The 14,201-nt window shown below is 46.2% G+C and overlaps 1 protein-coding gene across 1 annotated transcript in view; it reads right to left on the reverse strand.

Moving 5' to 3' along the window:
- ATP8B1 (ATPase phospholipid transporting 8B1) overlaps nucleotides 1–14,201 on the reverse strand; it is a 115,761-nt gene that overhangs the window by 47,638 nt on the left and 53,922 nt on the right. Inside the window, exons 2-3 of the mRNA XM_036876721.2 lie at nucleotides 13,322–13,551; nucleotides 1,043–1,140 (exon numbers count right to left, since the gene is read on the reverse strand). Coding sequence (XP_036732616.1) covers nucleotides 1,043–1,140; nucleotides 13,322–13,529 — 306 coding nt within the window. The 5' untranslated portion in view covers nucleotides 13,530–13,551. The remainder of the gene's footprint in view (nucleotides 1–1,042; nucleotides 1,141–13,321; nucleotides 13,552–14,201) is intronic.

Here is a 14,201-nt window from a genome sequence, read left to right on the forward strand (position 1 = left end):
TCTGTTTCCTTGACCCCTTACAGTCTCTTAGGCAAAGGGCAAAGGGAGACATCAATGTGGGTGGCAAAGTTGGTAAAGGAACTCTTTTATTTGAGGAGGGATAGAGGCTACTGTGTAAAAAATAATAAGAGACACCATTGTGGGTTGAACTGTGTACCCCAAAAGATATGCTAAAGTCCTAAGCCCAATAGTTGTGAATGTGTCTTATTGGAAATAGGGTCTCTGCTGATATAATCAAGTTGCAATGAGGTCAGACGGGATTAAGGTGGGCCTCAATCCAGTGACTGCTGTCCACAGAAGACATGGAAAATTGGACACAGAGACACACAGGCAGAAGGCCGTGTAAAGACAGGGGCAGAACTGGAGTGATACTTCTGCAAGACAAGGAATGCCAGGGATTGCCAGCCACCACCAGAAGCCAGGGGCGAGGCCTGGAAAAAACCCTCCTTTAGGTCATCCAGAAGGAACCAGTCCTGCCAACACCTTGATTTTGGACTTCTAGACCTCCGAACTATAAGAAAACAAATTCCTGTTGTCTTAAACCACCCAATTTGTGGTACTTTCTTAGAGCAGTCCTAAGGAACTAATAGATACTTTATGACGTTTAAGCCCACACTCAGATGTTCTTATTTCAAAGGTAATATGAATTTTTTAGGTGGAAATATTTCCAATGTCTCTAAATGCATCACAGGCAGAGGAGAGGGAGGATCGGTTTTTAAGATTCCTTTCAAATTCTTACTTTTTGAACACAAGGCTTCTGTGATATTATTGTACATTCTTTCATAAAACATTAAGAGCTTTGCACAAACATAGGGAAAATTTCAATCTACATACTTTTGTTTTAGGCCACCCCTACCCACCCTCAGGGTAAACTTAATATGATAAATAAAAATGACTTTCTATAGAACTAACAATGATTATCCATGGTCCCAGGCCAGGGTTTACCTGGAAGGCAGGTGGGCCATGAAGCTAGAATTCATGATGGCTATTGGCAAAAACTGACTTTTAGTAAAGATAATTTAGGAAGTTAAAATCAACTTACAGCATATTTGCTCTCCTTAATACATAAGAACTTTGTGTTCATAAACTGAGGTTGTTCCTGGAAGCTTCGATCATTTGCTTTGACATGCCATGTACAATCTTTAAAAAAGAAAGAGAAAAAAGTCCATTGAGTTGAAAATTAGCATATTGTTATGGGTTGAACTGTGTCCTTCCCAGGTTCGTTTGTTCAAAGTCCCAGTTTCCTCTCCATTCCTCAGAATATGACCTTATTTGGAAATGTCATCACAGATGTTATCAAGTTCAAGTGAAGTCTATAATGGACTCTAACCCAGTATGACTGATGTCCTTAAAAGAAAAGTAAATTTGCACACAGACATGCATACAGGCAAGATGATGTGGAGTCACGGGGAACAGACCACCACCTACCAGCTGGGAGAGAGGCCTGGAGGAACACACCCTCTGCGGGGTCCTCAGAAAGAAGCAAGCCTGCCCATCAGTGGCCTGGAACAGACCGCCCAGAGGCTCTGCTGATCTTCTAGCCTGCAAAGGCCTCCTAGCCTCCAGAACTGGGAGACAATAAATGTCTACTGTTGAAGCCCCTGGCTTGTGGTACTTTGTCACAGAAGTCCTAGCAAACCAATGACCATGTTGTAATTTGACCAACCATTCACAGAACCTTAGAGTCCTAGAAGACTAATCCTCACATAAGCAGGGCCTAAAGGGACCTCCAACATCGAGCTAAGCTGGCAGGCAGCCTCCTCTGCAAGTGAGAAAGATTTCTACGCACCTGTCTTGCCTCTGCCCATCTATTCCTGACTTCAGCTGTCCCATGAGGCACAGCTCTACAACTAACATGTGTTCGGTGCTTACGACGTGCCAGGCATCACACCAAGTAGTTAGCATCTCAATTTTACAGCTGAGGAACCTGAGACACAGGGAGGATCAACAACTTGACCTCTGGGAGAATCAGAGTTCAGGCTGGCAGCCTGACCCCAGGTCCAGTCTCTCCATCCACCTCGCTGTCCTCTTTTGTGACCTACGCTCCAAGCCACTGTGAGAATTCTGCCAGCGAGCTGACTTGGGCAGGTCACTTATACGTACTGGGCTGACCTTCCCACTGTTGGCCGAGGATCCGTCTGTGCTCGGTCTCCCACCAGGAAGGCATAAGTATGCAGCTGCTATGAAAGCTTAAGACAAGGAGGTTATAAATTAGGAAGAAAAGTTGAGGCAGCTCCCCCTTTGCATTCAATCCTTCACGGACTTGTTTTCCAATGCGCCTGCCAGGTGAACTTCCCCTGTGGGACACGCAAGCGTGGGTGACCCTGGTTTTCACGAGCACCTCCTCCTCTGCAAACTGGCAAGGAAGGAAAATGAACAACTAGTGTGACAACTATTTCTGGAGATGAGAATATATTAAAGAACATTCAGAAGGAAAGAATTCAAAAGTTATTAATCTTATAGCTACAATTAGAAAAGATATCATACTTTGGAAAATATTGTTATTTCATTTTTAAAATGATGCCGTTTCTAGATTCTTACTTCATAGGAAATACAGATAAGATTGATTGCAAAAGGAACAAGTGTGGACAACCAAAGAATGTCAGTAAGTTTACCTTATTACTTTAAAAAACCCAAATACCATTACTGAAAACTTTCCCTTGCATCATTTTGACTGTCTTTCATTGGGTAACCATAACTGTTGTGTCATTACAAATGGAAATGTTGCTGGCATCTTTCTAGCTGAGCTGCAATTTCATCCAAAGGGAAAATTAAAATGGAACTCTAAAGCAACTCATAAGCACTCTTATAATGTGTGCAATCAGAACACTTCTTTCCCACTCAAATAGAAGAGCTAAATAAAAGTAGGTAAAGATATTTTATAAGGTAGTCTTGAATCCATTCTATTTCATGGTAATTTGCTTTTAATGGCACAGATGACTTGTGACACAACTCCAGTTACCAGTGTTGTAGAACAATGCTGAACTTATTCTAAAATCCAGGAAGGCTGAGAAGGAAAAGAGACAAGATTTCTCAAGAAGGGAGAAAAAGCAAATGGGAAGGGATAAAAATCAATCTCAGAAATATTTAGGAGGAAAGAATAAGCTACCCAGTCAATGAGCCGGATTCTTCGGTCCCCTTGGCCCTTTAAATCTACTTTGCAATTAAGTCCCGCCAGCCAATGGTTCTTCTGTCTGTCCCAGTACAACTCCCTCATCCCCAACCATTTGGATCTGGACACCTCACACAGACAGTAGTATCTGACCTCAAGCAAGGGCAGCCAGGGGCCTAGCAGAAATGACCTTTGTTTCTTGATTTTACACTTTACTAACACCTTGATGTGACTGGAGAAAGTAACCAGAATGTCTTCATCAGCAACATACTGACCTTAACCACAGGAGTATTTATAGTTCATTTTGGAAATCTGACTGCAGTCAAATAATCAATAACCCTATTTCCAACAAGGTTCCTTGTTTGGCCTAATTCAGACAAATCAGAGGGCAACAAATGGGTGCAGAAAAGGGTAGGCAGAAAAGGCAGTGGCTAACAGGTCCTGCTGGTCTCTGCAGAGAGCAAGGTGGCCTTACTATCAAACTTTCACACACACACATGCACTGACTGAGCAACCCCACTTCTAGAATTTATCCCCCAGTATATACTCATGCACAGGAGAATGATATATCTCAGGGCTTTTCAACACATCCCTGCTTATCAGAAAGATTAGAAGCAACCTAAATGACATGAGCAGATGGTTAAACATCCACACAATGAAAGCCTATGCAGTCTGCAAAAAGAGAATGAGGCAGCTTTATACGTTCTGATAGGGAAGATCTCCAAATTACACTAACTGTGCAAACGCAGCAGGTGTCTACCGTGCTCTCAGCTACATGACATACAGAGTTGGTGCACAATAGGAATGAATTCATGTACACACACCACATGTGTGCTTACGTGCAGCCATGGCCTATAAGGGCACATGTTTGTAAGTATTCTTGGCACATACAAGTATATATATTATCTCCAGAAGGACACAAGAAACTAGTAACAGCAGTTTCTAGAAAGGAAAATTGCATTAACAGAAGAGGTAAGGAGAGAAACTTTGTTTTCACTGTACCCTTTAATAATTAGATCTGTTTGCATGGACAGTTGACCCTTCATCAACACAGGGGTTAGGGGCACCAAATCCCCATGCAGCCAAAAATCCATGTATAACTTTTGACTCCCCTGAAAGTCAACTACAAAAGCCTACTACTGTCTGGAAGCCTTACCAATAACATAATCAGCCAATTACCACATAGTTGTATGCCATACATATTACATATGGGATTCATACATGTTGCAGATCTCAAAAAAAATTTCTGATATATTTACTGAAAAAAATCCATTTATAAGTGCACCAGAACAATTCAAACCTGTGTTGTTTGAGGATCACTTATATTACCTTTAAGAAAATGCCTGTAATTCAATTTCTTCCCTCTATAGGTTTATATATAAAGCAAATACATAAGTTGCTTGATTTTTCTATGGTCATTATGCCATTGTATTTGGTATTTTAAAAAATATTATTCTAAAGACAATGAGATGGTGGGCAGGAATAAATCAAGAGATGTATTCTTATGGTATTTTCCAAACTTACTGTGCATACAAATTACCTTGGGGATCTTGTTAATAGGCTCTGATTGGCTAGCCTGGGAGAAGCCTGGGGCTCTGCATTTAATTAGCATGAGGGTGAAGCTAGCTAGCCGACCTTACTTTAAAGAGCAGGTGCACTGGGAGATGAGATGGACTATTCTACTGATGTGAGGTTGAATCTGGTGGAATTAATTTTAAAATATGGATTCTCTCCTTGCCTCACTCCAGACCTACTCTACTGGGCATCTCCAGGGGCTGGGCTCAGGCATTTATGGAGTTTTAAAAGGTCCACATGTGATTCTGATGCACCAGCAAGACTGAGAACCCCCAGGGAGTCTGACAGTGTCTTCTATCATTAATTCTATCATTAAAAACCTCCATCCAAAAAAAAAAAAAAAAAACCTCCATCCAAGACTCACGTTCTAAACTGGCACTAAGCAAAACAACAGCCCCACAGGTCTCCATGAGCAAGAGCTTCTCGCTTGAGGTTCAGTCATAAATGACTTACTCAAAATCCAGTTCTAAAGCACGTGATGACACAGCTTCATTACCCCATTACAGACCACTCAGCCCAGAACACTCTACACACCCTTCGTTTTACAAGCTGGAAGTTACTGTGGTATTCTTAGGGCTGCAGATTATGGCTGATTAGAGACAGAAAATAAGCAGCCAGAGTGGAATTCCCACATGGGGTGTGTGTCAAAAATTCAAGATGCATCTAATTAAGTAGAATCTAGCTCCTTAGCATGTTTCATGGATTTCCTAGGATTCACATATTTCAACGGGCGGATCTGTTTTTTGTTCCAAGATAAAAATTAATTCATAGATGCTCTAGGGATCCGTATCCTTAATTCTGGATTCTTCTCTGAAGATATTGTTTGCATCAGGCATATAGCTGCCCTTCTGTAGATGCTACACCCAACCTGAAGTAATGCTAAGACAGAGAAGTTCCTCCGTAAGTCCTAATGCTCATGTCATGATTAAACATTCCATCTTAAATACGGTCAACCAGTGATTATTTCACACCTAAACAGAATTATGGACAAAATTCTGAATTGGAAAAGCCTTTTAAAGAAATGCAGTTTTATATGTTCATGTACAGAGAGCCACCCAACTGAGTCAAGAAGAAAGGTCTTCAGCGACTGCCCCTAATGAACAGGTAAATGTGAATGAACCAGCTGTTCACGGGCCCGTGTGTCAGAGCAGCTGTTCTGTGCATGGCTTATCATTCCCGCACAATACTGCTCACAGAATGATCTGGCTTTAACCAACAAAAACAAAAACAAAAAAAAGGTAAAAGGTAAAAGATATTACAGCCTCAGGCTGAATCATCTCCAATTCCAAAGTTGGAAAATCAGAATTAGCCAGTTCTAGCATACAGCAGTCTCATGTCTTTGCTCACCTCCCAAGGACAAGGAGATATGCAAACAGCAAGTGTATACAGCCCGGGAGCCCAGGTGTGGGTGGGGGGCAGGTACTCATCCAAGAAGCTCCTGTCCCAAAGCCACTGCCCAACCTCACCCTTTCCCTAAGAATATGCCACTCACCCGAGGACAGCCAAACCTCAAAGTCAATCACCTGCTCTCGTGAAGGACTACAGTCTGGAACTAAGGCTCAGTGCTATTACCTTGTGGTTAAGAACTTAAAATTCTATCACTTCCCAGGGACAATACTGCACCCACTCTTGGTCATTTCTTACCACTACTGCTTGTATTTCTGACTGTCAGCTAGCAAGCAACATGAGTGGATGCCCCCGAATGTCCTAAACTTCTCAGGTTCAAACCAACAACCCTCTCCTTAACCTACAAAGCTCCTCCCTCCCATTACTCATCTGTGGAAATGACTCCATTATCCACCGAGGCAGAAAGCACTTTCTGAGGGTGGCTGCAGCCACATCTGTGATGTGACCTGTTACTCATGCATTGATAAGTGGCATCTAATTTCCCTGCCTGTGAATCAGGGCTGGCCTCAGTGACTCCCTTGTAACCAAGAGAATGCTGCATGGTGATGCTGTGCGAATTCTGCAACTGGCTTCTGCTTTGATCTCTTGGCTGTTAGTTCTCCAGGTGGTCCCTCTTAGGACACTCCCACGGCAGCCCAGAGCTGTGCTGGAAGAAGCTCATGCCACGCGGAGGGGCTTCCAGTGAAGAACCCAGCTGAGCCTTTGAGTTGCCCAGCAGAGGTGTCAGACATAGGAGAGCAGAAGCTTCCAGATGATTCCAGGCCCCAGCAGGTCAAGTCACCTCAGGTACTCAAGTCTTCACAGTTGAGGGCCCAGCATCCTGGAGCAGAAACAAGCCATCCCCACAGTGTTCTCCCTGAATTTCCTGACTTACCAAATCTGTGCACATCATGAAATGGTCATGTTATGCCAACAAGTTTGGAGGGGTTTTTTATGCAGTGATGGGTGTCTTGCCAATGGGTTTCAGCCCCGGGCAAGTTCACTATGGATTCAATGTGACCAAAGAAATGACAGTAGAACATTCTGTCTACTTGGGTGAAAGGTTTATATCCAACTTTATTTCCACAGCAGCAGGTCAATCCCTAGAATCCCGTCCACTCAGAGCGAGTCTGCACACAGCAAGCGGGTCTCTGCCTCTGGGCCTCCCTGCCCGTACAGCCGTCTCAGTCTCTGTCCTCGGTGCTGCCACCACTCCAGCCTCTGCTCCCCTGCAGCCTTGCAGCCATGCCACCGTGTCACCCAGAGCACTGGGCGGAGCTCTTTACATAGTCAGTAGCGATGTATTGCCCACACACGTATAGTGAGCTAGCCAACCAGGGCCAGGTGAGAATCCTGGCCACAGGAACCTTCACTTTATCCACAGTGGGTAACTGGAATATGCACTGGGGTGCCTAAGCCAGAAATTATTCCTCAGGTTTCCTTTCCCTTGACCCTCACGTCTAATGGGACTTGTGAATGTCAAGTCCTTAATATAAATCATGATCTGTCCCCTCCTCTCCATCCTGGCCATATTGGTTTAGGTTCTCACCATTTTTTACTTGGATTATTGTCTATTCCCCTTTCCCCACTACTGCCAACATGGAATTTCTAAAATAAATTCATGTGCCCAACATATATTTACTGAGTGCCTAGAATGAAAGGTATGACATAGCCCCAGTTTTTAGAAGCCAAGAGTCTAATGGGAGAGAGTCACACAGTCATTTAGGGACATGAACACAAATGCCCTCAGGAGTACGGAGGAGAGTGAAAGGGGCTTTGAGATCCTACAATGGGTGCTGGTCCAGGCTGGGGCTCAGCAAAGGCTCCTCTCAGGAGGTGATGCCTCCACGGAGAGCTGAAGGGTGGGAGAGGGAATCAGCCGCAGGGAAGCCCCAATCCCAGGCCTTGGGAAGAGTGGGTGGAGTCGTGGGGAAGAGAAGGGCCTGTGCGAACCGAGAACTGAGGGCAGGACAGGGCTGATGGAGGGTGGTGAACAAGGCTGCAAGCCACCGGCAGCCAGCCTGGTGGGGAGAGGAAGACAGGCCGCACCACCCAGCCAGGCGGCCAAGGGGAGATGGGATCAGACTACCAGTGCCGTGGGGTCTGTCGGTGCTGAAGGCGGCACTGCGGGAAGTGGACGTGGTCACGGACAGGCCACAGGGGAGAAGGCTGCTGCACCCCGGCCACGCGTTTCAGCCTCTAAAGGCCCCGAGGCCTCTGGGAGAGCGACCGGGCTCCTCCGCCTGGACACTGCCCGGCTCAGCCTCTGGGCTCCAGAAGGACTTGCAGTTCCCGAACTCTCAGCACAGGCCCCCTCTCATGCTGCCTTGGCCGGGAACACGCTGCTCCCAAGACCGGTGGGCCGATTTACCTCTCGCACTCACTCAGGACTCAGCCAGGGTGTCCGCACCTCCAGGAAGCCCCCTTGACCAGGGAAGGCCGGCGAAGAGCTCCCCGGGCTCCCCATTCACACCTCTGTTGGAGCACGTCAGTGTACTCCACCACAAATGCCCTGGGCCTCTACAGCACGCCAGGCACAGAGCCTGCTGCCCTGACACCAGCTGGGAATTGGACAGATTGGGCCCCCGACCACCGCAACACTTACAGATTGGCTGGAAGAGGGCCACCAGACAGCCAGTCACCCGTTTTTAAATTGCACTGTGATCAGTACAGGAAAGGAGGGGTGTGATCACGCACCAGTCCTTTCTTCTAACATGCTTGTTCCCCCAGACTTAGTTCAGCTCCTCCAGTGCCACAGGCATGCCGCCTTCCCTCCTGACACAGAGCCTCTGCGTGTGCTCCCCTATTTGGGGCCTCCTGCCTCACCCCCCGTGCCAAGGAGCTCCTCATCTCTCACCAGGAAACCTTCCCTGGCCCCCCACCAGGGCAGATGCCTGTATCGCGGCTCTGGAGTGGGACCACAGGTCAACCCCTTACAGGACCTCACTGCGCTAGGAGTGAGGCTTTTGCATGTTCGGCTTTGTCCCCATGGTTTTCTATGTGCATGGGTGGATTTTTCCATTAACACAATTTTCTGCCTTTTCTGTTTGAAGAGACTTATGTCTGGACCTGCTGCAGGCGTGCTGACCTACCTGTGACCCAGCCTAAGGCCTTATCTTAGAAACCACTGGGGCATAGGAAGGCATGAGGGTGGGGTTAGCACGAGTGCCCACAGGTCTGCAAACACAGAGAAGGCTGGAGGAGGCTGTGCTAATGGGAAAGGCTTAGAAGAGGGCAGAGAGAGGGATGACACCAAATCACCAAACATGTCCCCCGTATGTGGGCAAACTCATTGCTGGGAAAATGAACTGTTCTTCATCCCATCCATCTCTCCATCTCTCATTGTACTTGGAGCTGGGGACAGAAGGACCCAGTAAGAAGAATGGGGGGTTAGGGGGTTCAGGAGAATCTGAATACCCCAAAGGGAAATAGAAAGGTCAAGAAAACACTTTGATGATTGAAAGATCGGAGAAGAGATGATGGGTGGGGGCAGCCACTTTAGGTTTTAAGCAAAAGACATTAAGGGAGGACCTGGTGGGGGGGTGATAACAGCTAATATTTACTGAAACTGTTCTAAGTCCTTTACGTTTATTTTCTGATTTAATTCTCACAACTCCCCAATGAAGTAGGTACTAACATTAACCCATTTCACAGATGGGGACATTGAGGCACAGAGAAGACAGGTCCTTTCCTCAAGGCTACACAGCTAGAAAGTGGTGAAGCCAGAGCCAAACCTCACACAGCCCACGTCCAGCATCCCCTCTCTTCACCACACCAGCTGCCTCTCAGACTCACGCACGGACATGTTGTACATGAAGCAGAGGAAAGGTGAAAGCTTGCCAAAGGGAGGTGGTAGAGAGAGACAGCACGAATGGGAATGCGAACATCTTGCGGATCGGGGGTGGGGGGAACAGCCAGAAGGGAGGAGAGACAGGAGTGTGGGCCCAAGAGTGTGTGGTCACTGCCAAAGCGGCCAGTGTTCCCTGAAGGAGATGCTGTTGGAAAGGGCGAACACTTCAGAGAAAGCAGAGGTTGGAAGATGATGGTTGACAAAAAGCCCCCTGGAGTTGGCACTGGGGTTGTTGGTGACCTTTAAGAAAGCCTCATCCACAGGGTGGCAGGGCAGCCCAGGGAGGGGAGGAACCCAGGAGAATGGGAGGATGTGGTAGAGAAAAGTGGGTTTCCAGAAGCTGGCCAGGAGAACAGGAGACAGGACACGGCTCTGCGGCAGAACCTAGGATTCAGGTAAGAATTTGCCGTAGGACAGGGAAACAGTGGGTACGTTTGTAAGCCAGCCAGAGTGGGAAGATGGGTGAGTTCACCAATACAGCAGTGTTGCTGAGAAGGCAGAGGACAGCTTTCTCATTCCATCCTCAGGAGAAGAAAATGCCAGCTTGCACTACCAAGGAACCCTCCCAGAGCACTTACTTTATTCCCAGGGACTTCGTTTCTAAGCTGGTTCCTGACTGGCACGGAACTGCCCAAAGAATTGACCTAGGGACACCTGGACGGAGGGATGGTAAGCTAAACAAACAATCCCATCCCAGCATTCTGGAGTCAAGGAATTTTAGAAACCTGTGGCTGAATGAAATTAAACTGGTTTCTTTAAAGCCAAAACTTCTGGGATCCTTTTATGCTAATGGACCACCTTGAACTTCAAGAAGAGGATAAAGAATCTGAGGTTCCTGTTTCAGGGGCCATGGAATCCGTGTGTCCTGAAGCATCTCCCAGAACTAGCATTCCCCAGAACACACTCTGGGAAACGGTGTCTTAGGGTGTCCATCAGGAAACGGGAGCGGTCACCCCCTAGCACGGACAAAACATTCCCACTCGTTTGCTCAAAGTAAAGTTACTTTGGTAAAATCTGTGGGCTTCTCTCTTCTCCATGGCCAATCTAATAACACATTTACACTTGTCCTTGACTCCCAGGGCACACATTCAAGGCCCTTCACCCGAGAAGCACTTGCAACAGGTCTCGCAGAATGCTGGCTTAGCACTCAAGCTCTGCTGGGCTGGGGCATCTCTAAGAAAAGAAAACCTACTTGCTGCCCTAAGACGATACTGTTGAGGAAATGAATGTGGCCCTGTGCTTCGAGGCACCGCTCTGGGTTAGTGAGCACACTGGCCCTAGTACTCAACCCAATGGTACTTCACAGGGGGGCTCATGCTCTGGCGTTCAAAGAACTGAGCTCTTTGGAGGAAACTGCCCTTTGTGGAAATTGTCAAGACAGACAGATGATGGCTTAAAAAAAAAAAAAGCCAGAGTGACACTGACCTTAATCGGAAAATGCTCAAGGGAGAATTTAGCAAAAAAGTTTAGGAGAAGGGGGAGAAGGGGTGCAAAGGAAGAAGAGGAGAGGGAGGGAAAGAGGAGGGTAAGAAGGGAAGCCAAGTGGTTATGAGGGAAGCAGAAGTGGAAGCAGGGAGAGAGACCCGGCTCTTACTGGATCTGCTCTGTGGATTTTGGAAGGGCAGTTACAGGAGCTAGAATAATATGCTTAAAGTCACAGGCAAAGTCATCTGACAGGGGTATTGAGAAGCGAGACCCATCAAAGTCCCCTAGAAATAGAAGCCATGACTGAATAAGGACTAAGAAGAGCCACAGTGAAGTTTGAGCTTCCTCAGTGCCAGGATTCTGAATGGAGAAATCTGCAAGGAATAGGACCTGCACACCGAGCCCTCAGGAAAGGGCCCTGAGCACCAGGATGCAAAGGCAGAGGTGGAAAGAAACAAGAGGTGAGAGTTTCTACTCACTGGGTACTTCTCTGACATTTCTGCAGGCACCCAGCCCTGGTGGCTTTGCTGTAGGGACCGCACATCTGATTGCGGGGCACCACAGCAAAGTCTACCCTTAACCCAGTGAGCCAACTCATCAGATAGCCCACGTGGTCGACATTCCAAGATTGTGATACGAAATTTACAAGCACAACCAAGGAAGGAATGAGGAAGAAAACATGTTATGTTTGGTTACTCAACCAGAACTCCCTCGCTAACTTGTCAGGCTACTTCAACTGTGTCCCCATCGGAACAACAGCCAGTCTGGACCTGTTATATGACAGAGACCACATTCTTGGTCAGACAGGCAGTGGTTCTATGTCAATTGAGGTCAATCATTGCGGTTTTAGTACCTTTGGCTTCAATGCTGAAAGCACTTAAGCTTAACAGTAAATAGTTTAAAATTAGAGCTGGAAATCCACAATAAGGTCAGATAATTCTAAGAGGGGCTCCGTGTGGCCGGAGAAGGAGGGATCATTTTGTACGTGGGATTTCATGCATTGTCGCTTTCCTACAGGTGAAAACTGTTTGAAGACAAAATGAAACAAAAACACCAGAAGGAAAGGCCAGGGGAAGGGAGGCCTGGAAGGGCAGACTGGCAGTGATGGAAACTTGGGGGACCCCAGATAAAACCAGAGGTTATTTTGACTGCCGCTGCACAGGGGGCTTCTGGCAAGTCAGAAACAGAACAATTTCACAGAGATTGCTATGAAGGGAAAGCTGTTTTTTAGCTGGAATTCAAGGGTCTGTGGAGGAAACACTTTCAACCTGAAATCTGGAGCAGATCTGGGGTCAAAGAGAAGGATCTGCTTCCTTGTGGAGCATTGGAGATCCAGGAAAAGACGGCATTTATTTGCATGAGTGGGAAAGCCATTGGAAATGAAATAGAAAAGCCACAGGGGGAAAGCATCATCGTAAAAGTCAGACACATTCTGTTATCCTAAATGACAGACTGTCTACAGCCATGTTAAAAAATCAGTAGGGTTGAGTAGTTGCGACAGAGACCATCTGGCCCACAGAGCTGAAAATATACACTGTCAGGCCCTTAATGGAAAAGTTTGCTGACCCCTGGTCTAGACCATCCTGAAGCTGCCCTGATCCTGGGCAGGGAGCACAGCTGGCCATACAATAAGCAGGGAGCAGAAACTATTTTAAATTCACAAATGACTGAACAAAAGGTATGGTTACTCCAAGCTTCCTGGGTATGGTAAGAAGCAAATTCTTCCACAAACAACTCCATTCTGAAAAGACAGACCCTAACCAGGACCTTCTATTTTTCTCAGCAGAACTAGTCAGTTAAGGCCCACCAGCCCGGCAGACCAATGCAACGTGTACTCATCCAAGCCCACTGACCGTTCTCCCAGTTGCATCCTAAGACAAGAGAAGGATGACATCTCCCGGCAGATCTAAAACCAGCTGGCTGTCCTTTGCACCTGCTGCCCCTGCCCATGTGAGGGTCGACAAGGATGGTACCTGGCTTCCAGGTCCCAACACGGTTGCCTTTTCTGAAAGGTTTCTGGTTTTCCTCTGCTTCTCTGTTGACTCGATTCTGTTCTGGTTCAACCACAGGTACTTGGTCTTCAAGTTCGTCTTCCGTTTCATCGTCACTGTAGGGAACCACTTCGTCATTAGGTTGAGAATCCTCCTCAAATGTCGTTTCTGAGTCTCCTTCTGTATTCATTCTGCTGGCAAACTGGAACTACCTAGTTTAAAAGAAAGGGAAACCAGAATGAATTATGACTCGTGTCCAGTTTGGGGTTGGATTCTGTTCTGTATTTGGTTGCCACACTCTTTTAATAGAAACACTGTCTTACTTACCTGGAAATATGTCTGAATAATGACAGAGAAGTTCAAATTAACATGCAAATAAGAACAACAACCATTCACTACTGATTAAATGCTTGAGTGGGAACTAACAGCAACAAAAATGTAGCTGCAAACCTTTTTTTCTTTTCTAAAAAAAGATTTATTGAACTTTAAGGTAGTATTTAAAATTGTGGGTCTCTACCCAGCAAAATAAATTTAACTGGTTCACAACCAACATGAAAATAAAATGACACAGATTATAACGTATCAGAGTACAGCACGTTTAGCAAGAGTTAGTACTTGTTGGTGAAACAGTTCTACAAAACTGACCCACACATAAATTTATTTGCATTGTGGGTCTGGATAGAATTGAATTTCTTACTGTGGATTGTTGGCAAACTTTGATAACTACTGCCTTAAGATATGTGGTCTCTGCTAATGCTAATAATTCTGAGCCTTTACTGTGTGATACCTTTAAACATAAGCTAAGATTCCCAAATTTTGCTAATGACTTCCTGGAAGTGCTTCCTAGCTTATTTTCCTAACT

Source organism: Manis pentadactyla, chromosome 6 (genome assembly GCF_030020395.1).
Source record: "Manis pentadactyla isolate mManPen7 chromosome 6, mManPen7.hap1, whole genome shotgun sequence".
Lineage (NCBI taxonomy): Eukaryota > Metazoa > Chordata > Mammalia > Pholidota > Manidae > Manis > Manis pentadactyla.